Source organism: Pleuronectes platessa, chromosome 16, assembly GCF_947347685.1.
Source record: "Pleuronectes platessa chromosome 16, fPlePla1.1, whole genome shotgun sequence".
In the NCBI taxonomy this organism is placed as follows: Eukaryota; Metazoa; Chordata; class Actinopteri; order Pleuronectiformes; family Pleuronectidae; genus Pleuronectes; species Pleuronectes platessa.
In genome coordinates, this window is record NC_070641.1 from 18,036,201 (window position 1) to 18,059,932 (window position 23,732).

Here is a 23,732-nt window from a genome sequence, read left to right on the forward strand (position 1 = left end):
CACACATACATTTCAAACAACTACAAAGTGACAAAAACAACCACAAATAAATGTCTTAGAACTACAAAGGGACAAAAACAACCACAAATACATTTTAAACCACTATATTGTGACTGAAAACTACCACAAATACATTTTAAACAATTACAGAGTGACAAAAAAACACCACAGGTACATTTAGCTAAGAGACTAAAAATAACCACAAAGAGCAATTTGACGATATAAATACATATGAGAGCAATAAATAATAAATATACAATTTCAGATTTTGTCTGATTACACACTGACAATAAACACTTTTTGACGACAGAGGAACAAACATCCGAAACAAGTGTCGCAGTCGGACCTATTTTTGGAACGTACCCAGCGGACATGCGCAGTTGACCCATCAACGAGAAGCTGTTTATAAACCAGAGCGTGTATTTGTGCCAGAGCCTGTAGGTTCGTGCGTGTTTTAATACTTTTTATGAAGCGTCCATCTCAACATGTATCCAGTTCCACAGCTGAGCTTTCTAATCACCTCCGCTGTTTTCTGCCATTGTAGCCGCTAGCTTCCTCCGCGCAGCAGCGGGACCATGTTTACCTCCCAGACTTCGTCCTTCCAGGAGTCCATCGATGTGGAGGAGAGAGATGACTTCGACAGCGAGGACATCTCTGGGTACAGCCAGAAAACTCAGCTCAACTGCTACTACACCATCTACCTGTATCAAGGCACGAGGTGAGAGGGGTGGAGGGGGGGGGGGGGGGGGGGGGGTGTTCCCTGGTGTTCCCTGGTGTTCCCTGGTGTTTGTGTTTACCAGATAACAGCTGTTCCACAAGCGAGTGTTCCAGATGTTGTTTGGACCGTTGCTGTCACAGTGTTATTGGATTATTTCATGTTTTTCACAGTGGCTGCAGGATTCAGAATCGTAAGACCATTATAATTTTGTTTACAACAACCAGGAGAATATCTCCGGTGTGCATTGAGTGTTATGCTGATTCTTTCCTTTAAGCTCTCTTAAGTTGTTATAGTGACCTTTTCCTGAACCTGCAGACAGCGACGCTTTCACGGGTGAATCCAGATTTGTCCATTAAACCAAGCAGCAGGTTGATGAGTAAACTGTCGATTGTCTTAGATCTGAGGCTTCTGGTGAAAATGTGGCTTGGAACCAGAGACGAGCAGACTCCACAACCAGTCAGGAGGACTTTAGGTAACGCAGGATCCGTCCGCCGGCCTTCTCCTTCCTCTCAGTGGTCGTTTCTCTTTGGCTTTCACTGTTGTGCATTGGTGCATCCATGGGCTGCTACTGGAAATCTGTTCAACATGGAACCAACTCTGTTCTCATTTGTGCTTTCATTCTGATTGGTCATTGCTGTGCTGCTGAGTGACATTGCCTTTGGGTCTCTTCCTAATCTCAATCAAATGAAAAACCTCTGAACGTGTGGTAGAAAAAACAGTTTGCACAGCCATGTGACTCAGTTGTGTGTTGTGGTGGATGTGGCTTATGATCATCGGCTTTCTTCATCTCCTCTCCATTGACTTGAGTGGCCTCCAGATTTCTCATGGCCTCCACTGGCGGCTTGTATCCACACTGACTCTCTGCCTTGCCCACAGCCTGACGCTGATCGACAGCAGCCTGCCATCGGAGGCGGAGCCCGAGCTGCGGACCTACATCTCAAGGAGGCTGAGTAAAGGAGCACTGCTCGGAGGCATGGGAAACATCGCCACTGTGGAACTCAGGCAATCATTTGACATATTCCCATAAAAAGCATTGCATCAGTAGCAAAAACATACATTTTCTTTCCAGTCAGTAAGGTGTTTAACACAAATGTGTTGATAATTTACTTTTTCCAGTCTCCCAGAGGAGTCGGTCGGCTGCTACTGCTGCCTCCTCGAGCAGGAACATTCTCCTGAGCAGCCTGATGCGGATGGTAATGGATATGTTATCTGTTTCATGGGTGGTTCTGAAAAAGGACTGAACCTATATCCTTTACGTTGGGATGTCAACCCAAGTTAAAAGCATATTCCAAGCTCTGCAGGCATTAATTATAAACATGATCCTTGCTCTTACAAAAAGGCCCTTCCTGATTGTTACAGTCCGTCAACAAATGTTTTCTTTGTAAAGCCAGAACATGTTTCAGTTCCTTGACCCAACATACATTTAGATTAGAGCTTGATAAATATGTCCAAGGCCTTCACAGCAGCCTGCAAGCACCAGAGGTATGAGAATATATTAAAACTCTGATAAGTTGTATATTTGTCAGTACATCCATGATTCAAGATTTCATCTGCTCTGCTGTTGGTGTTTCAGCTGCAAAACTTGGAGACGGAGGTGCGTCCCTATCTGAGCCGGTGGTACGAGGAGTCTGTTATGCACATTTACAGAGTGGTGCAGCTGGTCCAGAGCAACATCAGCTTCCTGTTGCACGCTGTGAGTCATTTTTCGCCACTGGACTCTCCAAAAAACGAAAATATCGAGACAGCTTGTTAGAAATACTGTTTTTAATGCAAATATAGATTTTCTGTAGAACACTAATTAGAAACCCTACATTTTCTGTAAACAGGCTCTGAGTCACACACATGTGGAGGTTGTCAATTCGGACGAGAGGACGAAGGGTGACGTTTCCAGGTGAGACAGTCCCTGAAACAACATCACAATGTCTTTAACATCCAGACCTGCAGTACCTGCACCTGTCTGTACCTGTCTGTAGTGTATTTCTATGTTGCCCTTTGTGATATATATCCAATCTGTTGTATTCTGCACTAGGTTCATCAAAGCAGCCAGTTTACAGGGTCTGTCCCAACAAGACACCACAGCAGCTTCTCTGTGTAAGGCGATCTCAGAGGAGCCACAGTGTGACCTGGTCATAGACTGCTCTGCCAGCCCACCCACACTCTTAAACACTGGTAGGTCAGGCTCATGTTACAGAAGCATATTGAATTCACTTGGGGAAAATAATCTGTTCTGAAAATTTTGAAAAAAAGACCCTCTTGTTTCTCAGAATAAACGAAAATCCTTTTACGTTACAGTTCCCAGGTCCTGAGGTGCCTTTGCAAAGCCAACACACATAAATGTCGTCTATATTACTAAAGACACAAGTATCTCCCAATGTTGCAAAGCAAAATAAAACGGGATCAAACTACACAGGTTGGAAATGTTTGCTTCAGTGCTCACAAAGAATCTCGTAAATTCAGAAAACCAAGAGTGGATGTTTTTTTCTCTCAAGTGAATACAATACAGATCCGTACAATAGGAGCCACTTGATTAAGACAATATACTTTGTTTGTCTTAAGAGTCCAATAACAATGTTTTGTCTCCCTTTAGTCAGTAATCGTTTCTGTGATGACTGGAATCAGGCCTTTCTGAACGCTGCAGAGCGTTGTAATCCCTTCTTGCTCAGACAGATTCTGGAGAACTTCAAGCTTAAGGTGGGAAAATACACACACATACAGAATAAAGCAGTGGTTTAAAAAAAAATTAAGGACTGAAATCATCAGCTACTTTCATAGAAGAAGAATCTGCTGATTATTTGTTGTATTTTTGATAAAATGGGATAAAATGCTATGGTTATATATTAGAATTTGATTGAACTAACATTTTTTACTCATCTGTCTCTGTCTTTTCTTTCTCTCTATCAACCACCACTCCGTCTCCACAGGCCATCCAGGATATGAACAGCCTGAAGCGCTTGGTGCGACAGGCAGAGATGAGTCACTACGCCCTGTTCCGCTGCTGCCAGTTCCTGCAGGGCTGCGGGAATGGGGATGTGCTGCTGCAGAACGCCAGGGTGGAGCACAGCGACATGCCCGAGGCCTGCAGCATCATCGCCGTCCTGGAGGAGTTTCTCAGGGAACAGTCCCAAGCCCAGGCCTGATTCCAATATGACTCTTAACTCCAAGGACTTTTCCAGTTGGTGGTAAAGCAGATGGCTCTAACAGCCACAAAGTAGATAACTAATTTTCATTCTGAACACTAAATCCAATTTTGATTGCCAGATTGCCAGATAACATTTGGAAAAGTTTTATTCGCAGAACAAACTTAAATATTAGAAATAAAACATCAGTTTCGTCTTCTTGCAGTACGGCTGCTTTTCAAATGGAACAGTGGAGGTCAGATCTGCAATATCTACTGTTAAACACTGACAGCCTTCACTCAGTTGTTGTTGTTATTGTTTATTGACTCAGTAACATCACATGCAATCAAGGTACATTCATAGTTGAACTCAAACGCAAAGTCCTCAGTGAAGGTGAATTTAAATTTAAGACTAAAGTGGCACTCAGTAGGGCACATACTTAGTTGTTATGGTAGAAATCAGAAAGAAACAAATAAATTTACTAATAACCTGAATTTATTCCCTGAGAAATTAACAAAAAAATAAATAAATGTTCAGTGTTGCCATGTTAAAGAAACTAAAGAAAAAAAACAATCCTGGATCGGCCACTGGATTCATATCAGCACGAACCAGGTCCCATCCCTCACAGAGGTTGAGTTTTTTGTGTAATCCTGCCGGCAAAGTAACCAACACACAAACACACTAGCAGACATGGGTGAACACAGAACCACATTGCCTGACATTTATAATAAGATCAACTTTTAGATCACAATCTATTTATTGTTAAGTGTTTGTGTGACAGAATCATGAACCAAATATCATTACTAGTGTTTTTCGCTAACTGACAATGTTCACACTAAGGAATTGATCCAAACTAAAGCTTCTGCTCATGGGGGCAGATTTATCTGTTATTCCATGTGCAAACATTCTTTATATTTTATTTTATTGTATTGATTCTCTTTTGTGAAGAAACAGATTAAGGAAGCACAAATCACTTTTATGCATTGCTTTTTCCATAGGCCTTGTTTTGGCTTGTTTCCTTTCAACCCAGTACTTGCACTACTGTTTTATTTCTGTCTAATGGATACTGCTACTATATGTATATTAGACATCTGTGTAATTCCTCTCTGGAAATGAAGTGTTGTAGATTTCGTGTAATCTTTGAACAGAACTTGTAAATTAGAATAAATTATTTCCTTCACCAACTCATGAGTTTGTGAGAAGACATCAGGAAGTTTATTATTACTCTCAGAAAAAAATTATACGAATTACGATAAATTAAATGGGATGAATAAATGTCCTCACGATAATATCTGCATGCCTAGACTTTATTCTCCTTATTGTGAACCTGCAACATGAAATGCTATATATGTTTATCCCATTTAAACCATGAAGGGTTAAACTCAACCCATTCCCAAAGTGAGAAGAACAGCAATATTAATGTCGGTGGTGTTAACTTTAAACTGTGAAGCAAGTGACATGTACATTTTCCTGTTATGAACGATGGTGCTGCTGACCCTCAGTGAGTATATGTAGACGTTTCTGTACAGTGTGTTCTCTGTAGTTATAAATGACATGTACTTCTCTGCTTCTATAGTTAGAGATGAAATAAAAACCACAGTGCAACCTCTCTGTTGTGTTGTGCACGTTGTCTCATCTGGAAAAAGGTGACAAACAGTATCTATACCTGTGAGAGTTGTATAAACTGTTCAGCTTGAACCTGAAACTCAAACGATTAAGATATTAACAGTCTCCTGTGCAAAGAATTGCTCCGAAACTGGTCGTCTGGAAACCGCACATCATATCCTCCAGTAGACTCCCTCCTCCTGCTCGCTCTCTGCAACCAGAGAGAAACCGATGAGGAAATGTGTGCAGAAGTTGCACATGTGGTCTCACAAGCCTTTCGAGTCACAACCACCAGTATAATAATAATATAATACAAAAAATCTATCAGATATCAGAAGGGTTGCTTTGGCAAAGTCAAGAATGTTCTAAAAACAATTGGTTAAACAGTAAAGAATGGCAAGTAGCCTGGTAGATATATGAGAACAGGTTGTGTGCAAAACCCATCTTAGAAAAGCACAGTGGGTTAAGAATGATAAATAAATGTCACAGCAATGATCCTCAGGGTGTAGGCCTGTGTTTACGGTCGAGTGAGGACTTCACTGCAAGATGGAAACGTTTGGTAAAGCTCGAGGAGAGAAGGGCTGCAGTCTGGAGAAAAGCGAGGAAAAGAGAAACAACAAGCAGGAAGAGATCGAGATCGAAGCCGACAACATGACGGTTGTGTTATGATTTGAATGTAGAGACACACACAGGAGCTCTCTGTGCGCTCACAAACACCAAAACCCATGGGACAAAAGTTTAATAAATCAACAGGACAATGATCTTTAACATGATGCACAATGTTGATTATCTGTGTGTTACTTTGAGCCTGAAGGGATTGTTTTGTCAAACCATGAGTTTAAAATCCTACTGTGACTGAGAAAAGTGTCAAATCAGCACCTTTGGGTGCAGCAAACATTTTGAATTGTTGCTTTAAAAGTAGAATGAAATGTTTCTAGAATATCTAAATAGTTGGTTGACTTCTACTTCATGCACCGACCAGGTGAGGCCTCACCACTGCACGAATCTACAACAACAACAAATCCCTGGATCATCATATAATATTTCAAACTTTAGCCATAACTGAAGTCATTGTACTTTATTAGTAGAGTATTGATTCCTAGGACGATGTGTATGTGTTCTCCGAGTGTTACTCTAGTTACCTGTTGCTTGATCAGGCCTCACCCGCAGTACAGAGCTGGGTACGTCGTAGATGCTCTCTGCTGGGTCTGAAATAGATTGACAAGATCATTATGTTGGTGTAACTCAGTCTGGTTAGAGTTCTTTGCATAAGTGTTAAAATAATCTCACCTTGGTATCCAGCAGGTCTATAAGACAGAGGCGTGTCATACACGACCTCGCTCATCTGTGTTGAAAAGCCGATCTCACATTTCTCTGAGGAGACATTATATATATGATGGTGTCAGTTTAACCACAGTTCTGCTGCATGTTGTGTTATTTAGATGCTGATGAACTATTTATAAGATCATACTGATTCTTAGTGGTAAAACATCATAGTCTCCCTCTGGTCTCTCCTGTACACTGCTCAACCCGCTGGACCTCTGAGGGACGTTGAGACCGCCACCTGGAAACAAATGAGTTCAGGACAGGATCCACTCGGCTCTAGACTGGTGACGCTGTAAAATCAATTGAAAGTTTACCAGTAAGTTGCTGGTATTTGCTGACTGACGGCAGGTTCTCGTACACGGCCTCCTCACTGTTCGGCTCCTGAGGCAGGCGGACGGCGAGGGCCACACTCCTGGTTTCACGGGGGCTTTGGGTGGAAGGAGTCGGGGCTGAGAGGGGCCGAACAGGCTGGGACCTCATCGTGCTGCTCAGTCCGTCTCGCTGCTCACGCCCTTCAAAGCTGAGGAGGAGAGAGAGTGCAAAGGTCACAGCCTGTCAGACTGTCGTGTGTGCAGCTGTGCTGACAGTTTTCTGTTACTATCAAAATTCAGGAAAATAGTTAAAGTCCAGTGGAAACATGTAAACATGTTATTTCAGGTGAACATATGTGTTCGCAAGTCTTCCTCCTACTTACTGTCTGGGTGAGACATCTGAGATCCGACAGCCGGAGAGATGCATGGACTGCCACAGCTGTTCTACCCACTGCTGTCTGAGTTCTGCCGTCTCTGCTGCCTTCACACACACACAGAAAGACACAGAAAGACCCACACACACAGACAGACACAAAAAGACACACGCACACAGAGAAAGACACAGACACAAACATCCACACAGACAGACAAACACACACACAGAAAAACAGACAGACACAAAAAGACACACACACACACAGAGACACAGACACAAACAATCACACACACAGACACACACACACAAGGGTATGAAGGCAGTCAGACACACACACACATGGACGGACAGGGACACAAACAGACACACACAGTGGTATGGGGGCAAAGTTGGACAGAACGTGAGTAGAGCAGGGACCCTGGAATCAGACCTGCCACACGGTTTACATGAAGTGAGGAAACATGACCTCAGTGGAGACTCACCAACATTTTCTTTTTTCCATTTTTCATGATGATCTCGAACATGAAGCGGCTGCTGTCCGCTCTCTGCACCTCTCGCACCGACTGCACCTGCACCGAGAGGCAGACAGATCCGGTGGATACTCCGGTAGAAATACTCTTACAAGTATTAACATCAAAATATACTGAGAGTACTAATCATATACATATATTGATGAATTATACATATCGATGTGTAAACCGCGCTTTAATTTTGCATATGCTAAAATAGGTATTAAATGCAACAACTCTATATGCTGTTGGGCAAAGCTGTACATAATAATACATCAATTAAGGAAGTCAAGGTAAATGATAAATTAATTAATGATACATTTGCCTATAAATATAACATGAAACGGTGACATGGAATTACTCAAGTTATCTGCATTTACCTCTCACATACATTGTGGTAATTGCACTTGAGTATTTCTATGTATATCCATTTCATGTCACGTACTGCACCATATATAAATACCGAATGCAGTAACAGAGTAAAATATTAAAAATACTTTCGCTACAAAGTATTTCCAATGACCTGTATATAATGGAGGACTTACTGTGTAAATGTAGTAATAGCTTCGCAAGTGTGACTGAAAGAATAGAAATGACATTTTCATCGTTTAGATCTTAAAAAGAACAATAAGCAATTATTTAGATCACATTGAGCATCATGTAATGGGTTTGTGAGGAGAGTGCAGTTCTTCAACATCAACATTATATCACAGTATGTTTGTCAACTTACAGCACTGCCATTCTTCTTGGTGTAGAAGAACAAGGTTGTATTTTGAAGCCTGAACCAGTACGTGGCCCATCGTAATTTCTAAGGAAACGTTTCAAAATATTCTTCAAATTGAGGTTTCATATAAGCACATCAAATACCATAAAATGCAACAACTTACGATAGAGTCCTTTCTTTTCTGCAGGAAGCCTTCGAACAGTAACCTGGTCCCATCTAGAGACATGATAGCGCTCACTCGACAATAATTTCACACGGCAGCTACCGCCTGTATTATTTCCATCTACCTGTTTGTGGTGCGACTTCCTCCTCAGGTTCTCTGAAAACTGAATCGTTCACAACCTCCTCACTTACCCACTTCTTCATTCTGCTTCTGTAAAGTCCCAGTTCATGGAGGTAATCCATACACATCTACTTTTGAAACCACTGATTCCACCACTGCTCTTCAAGGACACACGAACACATCAGAGGGTGTAAATGTCATTTATTACAGATATTTAAAACCACTTTATTTTGTTGTTAAATTAGCAGTCGATTCATCCAGAACCCGCGTACGGCTGTACCAGATACAATTCTCCATTTTAAATGTTCGGAGAAGAGATTGACGAGAAACACTTCCTTGGTTTTAAGGTGGAGGAGGTGAGCTGAATGGCTGTTAATAGCATAACCCCTGCTCTATGGTGCCTCTAGATTCATAAAAATATAATATGAGGGACAAAGCTCTATTTGAAAACCAGAAAAAAAAAACAGAAGTGGAAAGTCATAAATGATAAACCACGAGGACAGCTTTGATAATACTAAATACAAAAATACATAGAAAATGTAAGTCCCTCCATCTCATGCACTTAACCGACGAGAAAACAAAGAAACAGGTTAATAAATTAACACGCGAAATAAACAAGTGCATGACATTTTCCAGTGTTAGATGTAGCACTGTTCGTACTAACACCGTGTTGCTTCTGGCTTGTGATGCCGACTACGGGGCTGCTCCTAAAATTGTTTAAGGAATACATACATGATATACTGCATATACACAACTAAAAACAGATTCACGTCCCTTTGTGGTGTTTCTCTGTATGGCTGCTTCTCTTTGCTCTCCAACCATCTAACTCATAATACTGACCTGAGGGGGAAACACTATCTGAATCAGCCGAAAAACATCCAGGAGCTGGTAAAGGATCTGATCCGAACTCGTCCAACAGATCACAGACTGTCAGCATTAACAGAGTGATTCACAACTGATATTTCAAATGAGGCTGTCCACCTTTTCCCCAACATTAAACACAAAAAAAATAACCCGAACTCATTATTTTTTAAATTGCATATAAAATGTACCGAGGATTTTTGATCTTGTTCGGGGATGACGGGGAGGATGTTGAGGCGATGAGCCTGGTCGTTTGGTTAGTCGAGTCTTTGAGTCTTTCAGGTAGAAGGGGATGAGCAAAGTCAACAGAGGGACCCGGGGGGGACGTAGTTGTGTCATGCTGTCTGATCACCGCTGTTTGAGCAGAGCTCTGTACATGGCGAAGCCCAGCACGGCAAACACGGTGGCACCGACGCTCGCTCTCAGCCAGAAGGTGGAGTTCTTCAGATCTGCCTGAGCCATGTGTCTGTGAGGAGGAGGAACGAAACAGGAAGCAGGTGAGGAGACAGCATAAAACACAATAGTTACAGTATTTCATCCATTTGTACAAACCACAGTGGGACTACAAAGACAAAACAAAGTCATGTGCCCTCTCCTGTTAAAACTTCCTCAATCGGGAGGATAAATGACCATTATCAGTGCCCTGTGACACCAGCTTGAAAGAGGAACACATTTCTCTTGACTTTTGTTTTGGTTTTGTTTTGGGGAACAAAACTATATCATGAAGCAGTAGGGGGGGAATAATTGAGAAGCAGCTGCGGGGCAGGGAAAAAATAAAAAATAGTACAGAGCCCCGGAGGTGTCATCGACCAAAGAGGAAGGACACAAGAGTGAATAAATAAATATTGTGCGATTGATTAAATATTAGATATTTGGCAGAGGTAGGAAAACACAAAGCAATATTCAATTCAGTCAGTGCAGAGTTTGAAGACGACGGCAACGAGAAGACAATTATCAAGTTTTTTCAAATAGTGATTAGTCAATATTGAAGGAATCTAACAAATAAGTACTTGCATTTTCACACATCTGAGTTCAAGATTAGAGGAAACCAATATTGAATCAGAGAGATGGATGGTGAGATATAAAGTGAAGGGCTGAAACCATAACAGCGTGAATTAAAGTCAAAATCAAGAGCGCAAGTGATTGAATTCATGACTTTTAATCATTTAAGTTAACTTTGACATTTTAATTTAAAATTAAAACCTCCTTGATGACACACAACTCCAGCTGCTCGGGAAGGAACCACAAACAGTGGAGAACTACAGAGACTAATCAAGGTGAGTTAAGGCCCAAAGCAAAGGAGGAATCAGCAAAGCACAAACAGAGAAATCTAAACTTTGGCGCATGGCTTCAGCTGGGACCTCAGCCTGCAAAATAAAACCTTGCAGCAGCTGGTCAGGACCCAGCACTGACTGGTCAACGGTTAAACCTACAACACACACATAGACACACATGTGCAGGTCATTTGTGTTCCCTTGAGTAGCCTTTAACCAATAAGACTCCAGTAACTATCTCTTCTGCAACCATTCAGAACAGACATATCAACATTGATCAAAGCTGTTAAAATGACAAACATTATCAGACCTGTAATGTCGTGTATCTGTCAAAAATGTGTTTTGATCAGATAACAATGGGACATTAAAGTGCAGATGGACAGAATGTTATCGGACCAGTAAAACCACCTCGAGCCGGTCTTCAGATCTCAATGGGGACACATTAATATACACGGTTTAAATCATATCTAGATACAATCTGAATTCGAGGTTTATTTTGCCATTAGGTGTTAATATAGTCATCCTTCTCTGTGGACGTGGGTTCTGCCTTTACCTGTCTGAGGGAACTAGCTGCACAGCAGAGCCCTCCATAAAGACGGACCCCTCCACGCTGGAGACAGCTGCAACCTGCTGTGTCAGGCTGAAATCCTCCTCTGACAGCAGGCAGCCCCCCCCCCCCCCCCCCCACACACACACAAACAAACACAACCTCAATGTCATCAGATCACCAGCTCTAACCAGCACGAAAAGTGGGAACGTCCTTCAGCCTCAAACCCTTAAAAGCACAAGTGCAACCATACCTCGTCAAATGTCACTGCACACTTCAACCAATGAAAGCTTCACCCACACACACACATCACATCACATATCCAAACTGTACACACCACAGGGCAGCCAGACTAGAAAAGCTATAGATCTTTTTGTTGCTGGGTCAAATTTTGCTCCCTCGAGTACAAGTTTCTTTGAAAATAAAATACATCTCTGACTCTAATCAGGTCCCACTTTTTCCCCCCTACATTATCCTTTGCATATTTTACAGAAACTGGCAGCTCTGGCTAATTGATTATTAATCCACAAATCATAGACTGTAAAGATGGACGACCTGACGACTCCAAAGCATTTCAATCACGTCCTGGTGACTGGCTGCTTTATCGATCACATGGAGGAGGATGGGACATGGCTCAAGTTTAAGTTCTTATCACATTGATGAATGTTCAAGTGCTGAGATTTCCCCTAAATTTGGTTTCAATTACTCACATTGAACAGGGCGTAAACTTGTGGTTGACTTTGAGAGACTTGCACTTCTTGCTTGGTTAATTTCTCATCTTTTTTTTTAAAACACACTGGCTTGGGATTATTGGTACTATTGCTCCATGTTTGTTTTGCCCACAAAGCAAAATGACTTGGATTACAATGTCAACTGAATTCATTTTTAAATCAAATTTTAAGTCGTTTTAAATCAAATGAAACACCCTGTTTTCAGAGAACACATAGGGAATTCACTGGGGTGTGTGGGCCCCTTGCACTGCCTAGTCTGGCCTGTTTGGTGTCATGCTATTAATAGCACCAGAGATTAGGAAAGGCATGAGCACGGAGATCACGTGCTGGCAAACGTTCAGGCAATTTTGGATAAAATCATTAAACATATGACACCTGACTGCGCAATCCAACAGTTAACACAGCCACTCAAACCCTGCGCTCACGGCCAACAAAGCTCCCGTCTTATTCACAACACCAAGCTCTCTTTACCGTGGAAATGGACTAAAGAAAATCCCATGTGCCAAGAGGTGGCATTATTTTTACTGAAGAAATGCCATTGGTTGCGGAGAGAAAGGTGGGGAACAGAGGAGCCATGCAACATAAACAACAGGCAGACTAGCAGCGGGTGACCACATGCAGGAGGAAGAGAAAGAAGGGCAGCCAGAGACATGCGTGTGAACACCTACAGGGTGAAAGGAAAACAAATATGAAAACAGAATGAAATGACATGACAATCAATTTAAAACAGGAAACATTGTAAATTTTATGAGATCTTAACCCACAGGAGAACAGGTGAACAAGAGATATGATTTTGGTGCTGATACAAGTTAAGTAAGACAAATAACAAAATGTGGAGTCTCCTGTAGGTGAAGACTTCAGTGTTAGGAAAGGAAATGAAGACTGAAAACATCATAGACAAATCAATCCAGCACTTTTTCATCACTGAAGAAAGTTGGTGTAATAGAGAAATGGACAAGAAAAATCTAAAAATAAAATCACAGGACAAACATGCAGACATCTATGATGTTTTCTGTCTGAACGAAACACAAACGCTAGAAATTGGTTGTATTTCTCTCATTTTCTATGCAAATACAATGCTCGTTAGTCAAGATTTACTGTTTGCATATCCACTGCAGGACAGGGGAGGGGGAAGTCAGAAATAAAAGGTTCATGTCCATTTGTAACATGCAGTAGTCAACTTTCACCACTAGAATCACTGTTTCATCGGGTCAAACACATCTACTTTCTTCTAGTCCTTTGTGATCGGACCTAATAATTGGTCAAAATGACTAAATTTTTGATAGTAGATCAATATGAAGATGGAATATTATAGTAATGGTAACATTATAAAATTCTATAAAACAAGAAATGAAGAATTAAATATACTCTGACCTCTCCCGGACATTCGTCTCAAGGAGACAAACATTTTTCAAATTCTCTTTTTCTTGATCTAAGTGGACATTTTGAGTCAGTATTATTAGTATTGTGTTTTAACAAGCAAGTAACGTCATGCATATTTTAACATGGCCTCTGACACACTGTTACCTCCCTGGCAAGCAGCCTGTGTGTTAGCCGGCACAGCATGGACACACTTTTCTGTGAGAGACTGTGCAGCGAGCAGGTGGGTTCGCTGGAGCTGGAGCAGAGACCAAGACACTCAGCATGACTGATGAGTGGAAGTGAATTATATTTCAGCTCACTATTAGCTGCAGCATTTGACTGTTAGGAAGTCTTCTGGTCTGCCTCTAACCTCTCAGACTAAGGAACTAGATTTATCAGCAAAATTACTCAGTCTAAAACACTCAAGACTCACACCCTCTATTTTTAAGAGTTTCTCCTAATTTAGCTGTTTAAGAACAAGTTAAAACCTTTTTAACGAATATTTCACCTAGTTAAAAAAAAAAGAGACAGAGTCCAGATTTGTGGTTAAACAGGTGAAACAGTGACGTCTGAGACAGGTTGTTGAGGTTTTGATGAGACCAAAGCAACCAATGATTATTATTTCTCAACAAGCATCCAACTTGTTGAGGTGCAGCTGATGTGGGAACGCAACAGAAAGCAAAAGGAGAATTTCCCCCCAAAACAAGGAAGATTCAACATCATACTTTGGCACAAGAGATCACTGCGCAACATTAAGTATTTTCCCTGCAGTGGATATGTTGTGTAAATCTGAGCACTGACGAGCAGAGAAGGAAAGAGCGCAGAGGAGCTGTCTCCGTCACCACTGTTAGAGAGCCTGGGTGAAGGAAGGAGCCCCTCTGTGACCCGCCCCGGAGGTCCAACTCGAGGGGGGGGACAGAGAGGAGGAACGACACTATGTTAAAACACTAAAGCTAATTCTATGTATGAACCTGTTGAAAACGACCCTGCGGAGTTGAGCCTTTATATTGCGCAGCAGCTCCAACTTGAGGAGTTTCTGACACAGGCAATAGGTGCACCTGTTGCAGGGACACATGCAGCGGTGACAGGCGTGACTGTGGAAAAAACACACAAAAATGCGTGTATTCACCACCATACAAAAAACATTACGAACCACATAACAGACAGAGAGGAGGAAGAGGAAGAGGGGTAGGAAGAGGAGGAGGCCAGAGCCAGGTGAATAAAAACATCAACCTTGTTTAACCACAAGGTCCAAAGGAGGACCTTACTCTGAGCTGAAACCTTAACTGCTGCTATTTACCTGCATCTTAACCAAAGTATAGACAAGAAAACATCTATGTATATATAAATTGAGTAGCTGAGTGCAATGGGTAGATGATTCCAAAAAAATATGACAGGGCAAAATATCACTCCCTGGTACTTCCAAGAGATAGGAAAATGGTTCCGATACCATTTTCCCCTTTCCGATATTAATACATGGACTTTACCGTTTACCGATCAGAAATGTAAGTCTTGCATTCAGTCCCGGTTTTACTTGTGGGACTTTCCAGCACGAAAAAAGTCGCTCTAAGAACAATACCTGGCTGCAGCAGAACAGCGAAACAGTTTTGTGATATCAAATTGGTGCAAAGATTCACATACTCGCAGATGCCCGACCGACATTATTCTGCAATACCGGAGGCATTTCCGATGCAGGAATTGGTATGGGAACATCTCTAGGTAAAAGTAGGAAAAGGCACGTGTATACAGATGCAGGAGTCTCCGAGGTGTGAAAACAAGAACAGGGTCTAATACTCACGGATACATGGCCATGGTGGTGAGTCTGGTGTAGATGTCTTTGTTGGGTGCGTCGGTCGTGTTGCACGTGAACGGCTGGGGGGGGTGAAGCTTGTGCTTACGGCAGAACTCGTGCGGTGAAAGGCTGTAGTGCTGCCGTATTTCATGTAGATCTGACTTGGCCGCGATCAGCACACATGGCGTCTTGCTGTCAATGAAGTATTGCTGCCAAACACAAGCAATCAATGTTACAAGTTTATAAACATCAATAAACATTCAGGTGTCTAATGAAACAAATGACATCTACACACCTTGTACACTTTGGCACAGTATTCAAAAGAGTCTGGACTGTTGATGTCATACACCAGGCAGACCACGTCACAGGCTAAGTCCTCCTCTGACAGGAAGTCAAAATCTGGCATCACCTCATGGAGCTTTTAGTGCGGAGACAAGAGAGCGAGCAGAAAGAGAGGGAGCGTACAGATGGACAGATTAACATTTTGCAGAGGACTAATGCTGATTTGCAGTAAAGTGAATTAGACAAAGATTATGTAACAATAGTCCAAAGAGAAGACGACCACATGATTAACTGAGTGAACGGTGCTTACCAGCAGGTACTTCTCCTGGCCATACACATAGGTTGTGCTGATGGCATAGAGGGACTTGTGGTCTTCTCTAATCCGCCTCTGATGCTGCAGATGAAAATAAACCATCACAGCTTTTTATATGTTTGTGAGCTAGTCTACTTCAACAGTGGTTTGATTCATCTTTGTCAACTTTGAAGCTTTTGAGAGTGGAAAAAGCCCGGAAACAAACATCTCAAAATATCACAACTAAATCTACACGCAATTAAAAAACTGATTTAGCTAAATCATTGCTGACCTGCAGATTTTTGCCAAGGAAAGCTTGGAGGAAGCCGCTCTTCCCACTACCCCGCGCCCCCAGAATGTTGCAGCGGAAGACGCTGCGCTGGGTCTGTTTCTTCTGGAGATCAATCCGCTTGTTGCGCGTCACTGAAAGAACGGGGAAGGGAAGGAAATACAATGAACAATGGAAAAATGCAGTATTCATGTTTTCATTTCTAACTTAGCAAAATAAAAGACAAGATAAAAACTTTTAAAACCGGTACTCATCAGTGGACTTTAATAATTTGGTACTTTATTTTTCAAAAAATCAACACAAAAGTATGTAAATTTCTCACCTGTCATAGCAGCGGCTTGGGACTCCTGTTCATAGATGATGGAGTAGCCCAGGTAACCTAAGTACTCTAAACTACGCTGTACATCTAGATATGTTGTTAACCTGCCACAGAAAACACAGAAGACACGATGACACCAGGAGCATTGGTTTCAGATTTACATGTGTTAGACGATCAGCATATACACGAATGATGCATGTCCTATAGTCATTGACACAAACAGGAGCACGTGTTTATTAATAGACATGTTCCACACTCACGTCCACTGCGAGAGGTATCCTTGGTACGTGATCCATCCCTGGTCGTTAGTGCAAACAGTGTTGTTGACATCTGGACCCCATGGCATGTAGGGAAACACTTTGAACAAGTCCTTCACCTCCTCTGGCGACAGCGCGCAATCTCTATCCTGGAAAATTCAAAGTGCACATAAATCAACAGACATTTGAACAACTGACCCAAGTCTGGATGCAAAAAAACAAGGTCGACAAGTGACACAAAACATCAAAGTGGTTATCCCTGAGGATGTTTTATTGTACTATAAAAAAGAATAGTACAGACATTTTCAAAGAAACACTATTTCTACCTTAATAAAATGAAAAGGCTGCAGATGTATGTTCAAGAACAGGCAAGCTTTAGAAATCTGGCCACTCACTTTGTCGTGCTTGTCAAACACACTCTGGAGGAAGAGGTAAGCGTTGTGATTAAGCTCCGTGGTGCAGTCTGGAGGGATCTTTATCCTGGAAAACATGATCAGACACAAACGTTAATTTGTCAGAGAGCTCTGAGGAGCCGACTGAGATTTCTGATGTGGCTGCTCTGACAGAGGAAGAAACAATACGCTTCAACCACTTCAGATGGTAAAGATAACCGGGCTTGTATAATGACAGCATTAAGTTTAGCTATGCTGCGTTTTCCTCAGTGTAGAAATCAAAGCATTATTGTACTTTAGCAGTTTTATGATGAGAAGACTAAGAACTTTAATTTCATTAACATGATCATCAACCAGGAAATTAAACAACATTAAAAGCTCCATTTTCCTGCATCTACTCTTTGCCGTCTCTACTCGACCTAAATCAGAAATGACCTTCAAACGTGGACTCACATGGGGTACAGGTATTCCTGCGTGAGTTCCAGGTCATCGTCATAACCAAACCTTCTCAACACGGTCCAGGTGGTCTCGTGTCGACCTCGCTGTATGAAGAGCGTGTGCAGGAACAGGAAGCCTGCGACAGCGAGCCAGTAAGAGAGGGTCAGCATTTAAAGGTCGATGAATATGTGAAAGAACAAGATGGGACTGAAAAGATGAGATGAAAGGGAACAGTGGACGGGACATGCAGAGAGATAAGTAGTGAAGAGAAAGAGAAAGAGAGGAGAAGGAATAAGAAAACCTTTGAATCTGACCTTTGAGAGTGAGTCCATTGTCCTTGACTCCGTCTCCCATGTTCCTCCTGACCACGTTCTTTACATCCTCTAAGGCTTGTGGTGCCAGCGGCATATTAAAACACGTTTTCTATATAAAAACAGAAATAAAAAGAAATGTCAAGCATCGTTTCAATTCGAAAGCTCATTCATTTGATCTATGTCTAAATCTGCAACCCCAAACCAGTCGAGCCATTTCTCCTCTTTATTGTAATAATTATTATATCATATTGCACAACTTAATGAAAACTTCTATTAAAGTGGAAAACATTACCTGGAAGAAGTTGAGCTCATTGTCATTGAGGATTCCGTCGTTGTCAAGGTCAGACACTTTAAAGATTCTAGTTAAAGACTTAATGCAAGAGGTCTTCAGCTGTAACACACAAAGAATGCATTCATTTAGGTGGTTACATGTATTTCTGTAATACACACAGATTTAAATTATGGCACCTAACTTTAAAAGATACTATACTATTCGATACCTCTAATTTTGCATACTGATCTGATACCAAAATAAATGCTGTATACATCACTCACTGGAACATGCATAACATGAGACTTTCTTCAGTTTACAACTTTTTTGCCTGGTGATAATTGTTAACAAAGAAACCCAATTGCAGGCGCTTCAGATCTGTATGATCTAGTTATCTTAAAGTTTGATGATTTCATACAACTGGTGCATTTCTGGATGCTGAGCTGTTGGAAAAATCGAAATTAAGTTATTTCTTCAACATAAAACTTTGACATCACAGTGGGGAAATGAATGATGGCTGAATTTAGCCTCTTCAGTGTCTGGGTCCTGGTTTAGAACGTCCACCAAAAACTTTACATGCAGGCTAACCGTCCTGACTTATTGGAACACTTGACAAGAACTGAGCTATTGTTACTGTCATTCGTAACAAATGGACTTTTCCTCCTATGTCAAGTTTAAGGGCTGTATCTGCCTCTACTGTATGGACCTCACCTCCTTCTCCTCTGGGCAGTACAGGGGTCCTGTCGGGTGGAGAACGGCCTTCTGGGCATAATAAAACAGCTCAGAGATGTTTTTCAAGTTTTTGGCAGAGCACTGAGGAAACAAAGCACAAGGGTGTAAATAACACGACTGAGAGCAGCCTTCAATGATCAACAGGGTTTTTTACAATTTTTATTTCAATTACACTTGAATTCAACAATGGTGTAACTGGGTGTTTTCATACGAATCCCACTCTCACGAGCTGTGTGACTGTCTCAAACTGTGTCCACTGCGTATGTGCCTTCCCTCACATCCTCCTCCGACCTTCTTTTAACTCTGGAACTAATCCAGCCCTGGAGGGCATAACTGAGGCATATCATGAAAAGCGACAATGGGCCAGCGTCTTCCACGACAGCCACGTCTCTCAACAAACTCACAGTCTATCGGTCACAGGCCTCGGAGCAGGGGGTGCGGAATCATAAACCTTTTAACGACTCAGTCAGAGAGTGAATTGAGTCAGGAGCTGCACTGCAGTCTGAGAGCAGCTGGGGGCTAATCTGTCCTGCACACAGCCAGGCTCAAAATGACAGCGTCTGCTAGTATTGAATTTTCCATCAGTTTTTCATATTTCATTTGCCACTTCATTGCTCTCGAGTGCCTCATCACTTTGACAGCTCCAAACCAGTGGATCCGACATATATTAATGCATTTGTGTGTTTGTGTGTGTGTCGAATCTGTTTGGGATTGATCTCCTACCTCTACACAGGTCTCGATATCCTGGTATTGATTCATGATTGGCAGGATGGTCTCCATGCTGCTGTGTTCCACCAGGTCCGACTTGTTGCCCACGAGGATTAATGGTACCCTGTCATTTAGTAAAACCAGTTATTATTACATTAACTGTTAACCCTAACGATTAGTTCAACTAATCTGCAACTAGGATTACAGGATTTACTGGATTTCTCTGTTTTATTGAATCTGACCAGATTTATAAAAAATGTTGGATGTTGATCGGACAAAGAAACATAGGATGCCGTCAACAAAGACTCTGGGATAATGTGAAGATGATGACAACCACGTCAATGCAGCCGTACTACATTATATTTGCATTAAATCTTCCAAGATGATTCGTAAACACACTTCATCGGCATGGAGCATATCAAATTAACTTCCATCCATTCGTGTGATTTACAATGATTATCAGAGGCTACAGAGGACTCATGAGTCTACATTTACATCAGCTAGTATGCCACAGACAAAACAAAAGTAAGAAGGACACACTTTAATAAGCTAAACTAACCAAATAAACAATCAAAGCCCATTCATAACATGGTTGCTATGAAGTTAGCGTAATATAGGACAGACTTCCAACAACAAGTAAAAGTTAGTTCAGCAGCTGCACATTCTACAATTTAAAAATGGTAAAATTGCAGTTGCAAAACCAACACATGCATGTGATATGCAGGGAATACAGACAGACAGACAGGACTGACATGAACACACCTGCTATCTTTATCCGTTCGGTCATTTATGAGGGGGATCCAGTGGCTTGTCACCTGGAGGATGGAAACACAACATCAAACACTGTAGAGGACACTCATTATCAACACCAGTTGATTTTCACAGATTAAGATGACCGTCACATGAGGCGTCATGTTTCATGAATGGACATACTGCAGTTAAGTACTTAATTAACTGCGATGAAGGCACAGCTAGAAACCTTGCTCACCTTCTCAATGGACTTCTTGTTGTTGACGGAGTAAACTATGCAAATAACATTTGCCTATAAAGACAAAGAGCAAAGTCAGTGGGATGCACATAAGACCTGTTTGGGATTGAGACATTAGGAGAACGAATGAGCGGAAGAATTAAATCAAACCAACCTTGGATATTTCTTGATACAGCTGCTCGTCTGACTGTTCTGCTTCTAAATTATTTCAAAAATAAACATTTGTATAGAATATTACATAGCTGCTACTTGATTAATTATTCATATTTAGGTTTGTTCTGTAATTAATAAATTGGGAGATTTTTTTGCCAGTGCTTATAAGGACAAAAATGCCATCATCTGTCGTGAGATGAGTTGCACTCTGTTTTTTTACTAATGGATGGACAGAGTTTGCGTATCCTGATTTACCTGAGTAGTCCACAATGTGTGTGGGCACCCTCTCTGGGGTGACGTCAGCTGGGATGGTGATCTCTTCAGCTCGGCGGGGAACCTGGAAGACAAAGGACAAGTATCCCAAATGAATATTACATGCATCTGTATATATTCCGATGGTGTGTATACACTTCATGGCTATAATGACCATTTCTATCAGTGTGTTGATGATCTGATGACACTTACCTCATCAGGAAACTCTTCACTGACCAGAGACATAATCAGTGATGTCTTCCCCACTTTGGCTGTACACAGGGGAAGGATACAGGAAAAATCATTTTATAGAAATCTGGTAACACACTCATCTTTTAAAGACCATGTGTCATTAACATGTGACATGCCTTTTTTTAAAGCAGCGTTCTGGGTAATGTGTTAAGTGACAGGGAGCAGAAAGCAGTGAAGAGGGTAAAGGGCAGTAGACAAGTGTCTCCACTTCATGCAAATGTAGGAATTTACAGATTTTCCTTGTTGGATATATTTGCAAATTGAATATCGTTGTATTTTTAACTATTGATAAAATAAAACCAGTTCACTCTCTGTGAATTTTTCCTTTATTTCTAACGGATCACTCTTAACAGGAGAGCTATGCCACCTACTCTAACTTCACACCAATGAAGTGGGCCTGAAGCATTGTGGCTGCTCAGTGCCAACTCACCTAAAGAGGCAATGAAGGCCGCACTGCATAGACATGGCTGAAATATATATAGTCTTGACCACACATGCAGTTGGAAGAGAACAAACACCCAAGGTGAAACAGTTTAAAGAGAATGGGATCTTTTGCATTCTTTTGATTTAACTCTGCTCTCACTGCAGCATTCAAAGGCTGAGATACAAACCATTATTCTGCTCAACATTCATTTCATCTCAATGCCAACAGGGGATTTAATAGATCAACGGGAAGTTTATCAGGAAACTATTTACAATAATCTTTTAGGGTAATTTTCAATAAAAGATGCAAAACTTTCTCTTGTCACAGGTTCTCAAGCAGGAGGCTTTGCTGCAGTCCTTTATCTTACAGGATATTGCAAGATATGTTTGGGTTTATCAATGCTATTCAAATTAAATAAGTAATATGGAGACATCACCTTGGGCTAGGGCTGGGCAATATTTTTCATCAAAATCAATACAACAAAAGGTTAAATAAATATGGATATAATATTTCTACATTGTGCAAGCAGAGTGAGGATAAGACATAAGCTTTCTACCTCGGATTTGCAGAATTTGGTTTGTGTAACGTTTTAAACCACAACCTTCGCTCAGGTACAATTATCGGTTTAAACTTTTAAGAAATAACCAAGTGACATTATCACGATAAGTACCGATATCCACTGACATGAAATATTTTTATTTTTATATTGATATCATTTTTGGACAAATCGTCCTTCCTTGGACTTTGGAAATAGTTGAATAGAAAGTAAACAACAGACTAATTAATGATGACAACTATTTTCTGTGTACCTGATCAACATTACAGTTACATATAATACAATTAAGCCTGGTTTCTAAAAGTATTTTGTAATCTGATCTGTTTTATTCCCACGTGTTTGATTATACGATGTGTTTTAGGTGCATCAACATATTCAGCTTTACAGATTGTGAACCAACGACCCCCTGGGGTGGATGTGGAGCTATGGCAGCCCCCCGTCCTCAGACTTTGTGGAGGTCTGAGTGCTAACACATGGAAACACCGATGACATTCAGCCATCATCCACCGAAGGACACCAGACACAGACAGAAGCCCGTCCCGGTGTTGAGCAAATCACAGCCTCTGCATGATTGTCAGCCACATGCAACTACAATCCCCTGGTAGCAGTAGCATTAGCTCCCTCACTAGCATGCTAGCTAACACTGCGTCCCAGCGCCTCGGGGTTACGGACACCTGCCACTTACGTTCCCCTACGAGCAGAATCCTCACGTCCTTCCTCATGGTGGAGCTTCTCTTCCTCTCGGGTAACAAACACACGCGTTTTTTATCGTCTCATGTAGTGTCCCCCGTTGACCCGTCGGGCCTGCGCACTCGCGTCCCCGCCGCTGTCAAACTCCCGGCGCCTTTGTAGGACAAACCGGACGCACAGGGTTCGGCGGCGTCTCGGTTCTTTCCACGGGCTTCTGCTTTCACCGCTGGCGGCTCATCGGCCCAGCGGAGGCAAGGGTTCAAAAGTCGTGCGCGTCGCTTCACGTTAAACTCGCTGCTTTTGGCGCTTTCGTAGCTTTTCGCAGTGGAAGTTACATACGCGATCCTGACCTCCAGTACCCGGCAAGTACAGCAAGCCGCGCAGGACAAACCTCAGCCGACGTTTAGCAACGCGTTACGCTGCTCCCTGGCGCCCAGAGGTGGAACTGCAACTAAAATATTTGACAGACGGACAGACATTTGATTGATCCTGAGGGAAATTTCGGATTATAAAGCATTCAGAATATAAAGATTCATACATGTGACTTTAGATCGTATAATGTGGGTCGATGACAAATACACATTCTTT

General features: G+C 41.8%; 3 protein-coding genes across 7 annotated transcripts; 1 reads left to right on the forward strand and 2 right to left on the reverse strand.

Moving 5' to 3' along the window:
- The first annotated feature begins 327 nt into the window (after positions 1-327).
- Positions 328-5,443, forward strand: c16h17orf75 (chromosome 16 C17orf75 homolog). The gene is made up of 11 exons (XM_053443878.1): positions 328-441; positions 545-718; positions 1,116-1,190; positions 1,595-1,720; positions 1,835-1,963; positions 2,140-2,200; positions 2,292-2,411; positions 2,545-2,609; positions 2,748-2,887; positions 3,306-3,409; positions 3,640-5,443. The coding sequence occupies exons 2-11, from the start codon at positions 576-578 to the stop codon at positions 3,853-3,855; spliced, it is 1,179 nt and encodes a 392-aa protein (XP_053299853.1). The 5' UTR covers positions 328-441; positions 545-575; the 3' UTR covers positions 3,856-5,443.
- Positions 4,043-9,037, reverse strand: LOC128458851 (uncharacterized). 3 transcript variants are annotated; one of them, XM_053443875.1, is made up of 10 exons: positions 8,849-9,037; positions 8,692-8,769; positions 8,507-8,539; positions 7,935-8,021; positions 7,460-7,557; positions 7,080-7,285; positions 6,911-7,003; positions 6,730-6,813; positions 6,582-6,647; positions 4,043-5,650 (listed from the first exon to the last, which is right to left on the reverse strand). In XM_053443875.1, the coding sequence occupies exons 1-10, from the start codon at positions 8,909-8,911 to the stop codon at positions 5,613-5,615; spliced, it is 846 nt and encodes a 281-aa protein (XP_053299850.1). In that variant the 5' UTR covers positions 8,912-9,037; the 3' UTR covers positions 4,043-5,612. The 3 variants fall into 3 exon arrangements, with proteins under 3 accessions (XP_053299850.1, XP_053299851.1, XP_053299852.1); XM_053443876.1 differs by lacking the exon at positions 8,692-8,769; XM_053443877.1 differs by lacking the exons at positions 8,507-8,539; positions 8,692-8,769.
- Positions 9,038-9,152: 115 nt separating this feature from the next.
- On the reverse strand, positions 9,153-23,500 carry rhot1a (ras homolog family member T1a). Of its 3 annotated transcripts, XM_053442870.1 has the most exons (21): positions 23,140-23,500; positions 21,436-21,494; positions 21,226-21,307; positions 20,972-21,015; positions 20,818-20,871; positions 20,592-20,644; positions 19,845-19,953; positions 19,101-19,202; positions 18,411-18,509; positions 18,119-18,227; positions 17,820-17,940; positions 17,370-17,454; positions 16,978-17,123; positions 16,721-16,821; positions 16,402-16,532; positions 16,128-16,211; positions 15,831-15,953; positions 15,542-15,744; positions 14,715-14,837; positions 11,657-11,812; positions 9,153-10,295 (listed from the first exon to the last, which is right to left on the reverse strand). In XM_053442870.1, the coding sequence occupies exons 1-21, from the start codon at positions 23,174-23,176 to the stop codon at positions 10,178-10,180; spliced, it is 2,139 nt and encodes a 712-aa protein (XP_053298845.1). In that variant the 5' UTR covers positions 23,177-23,500; the 3' UTR covers positions 9,153-10,177. The 3 variants fall into 3 exon arrangements, with proteins under 3 accessions (XP_053298845.1, XP_053298843.1, XP_053298844.1); XM_053442868.1 differs by lacking the exon at positions 11,657-11,812; XM_053442869.1 differs by lacking the exons at positions 11,657-11,812; positions 14,715-14,837.
- Positions 23,501-23,732: the final 232 nt, after the last annotated feature.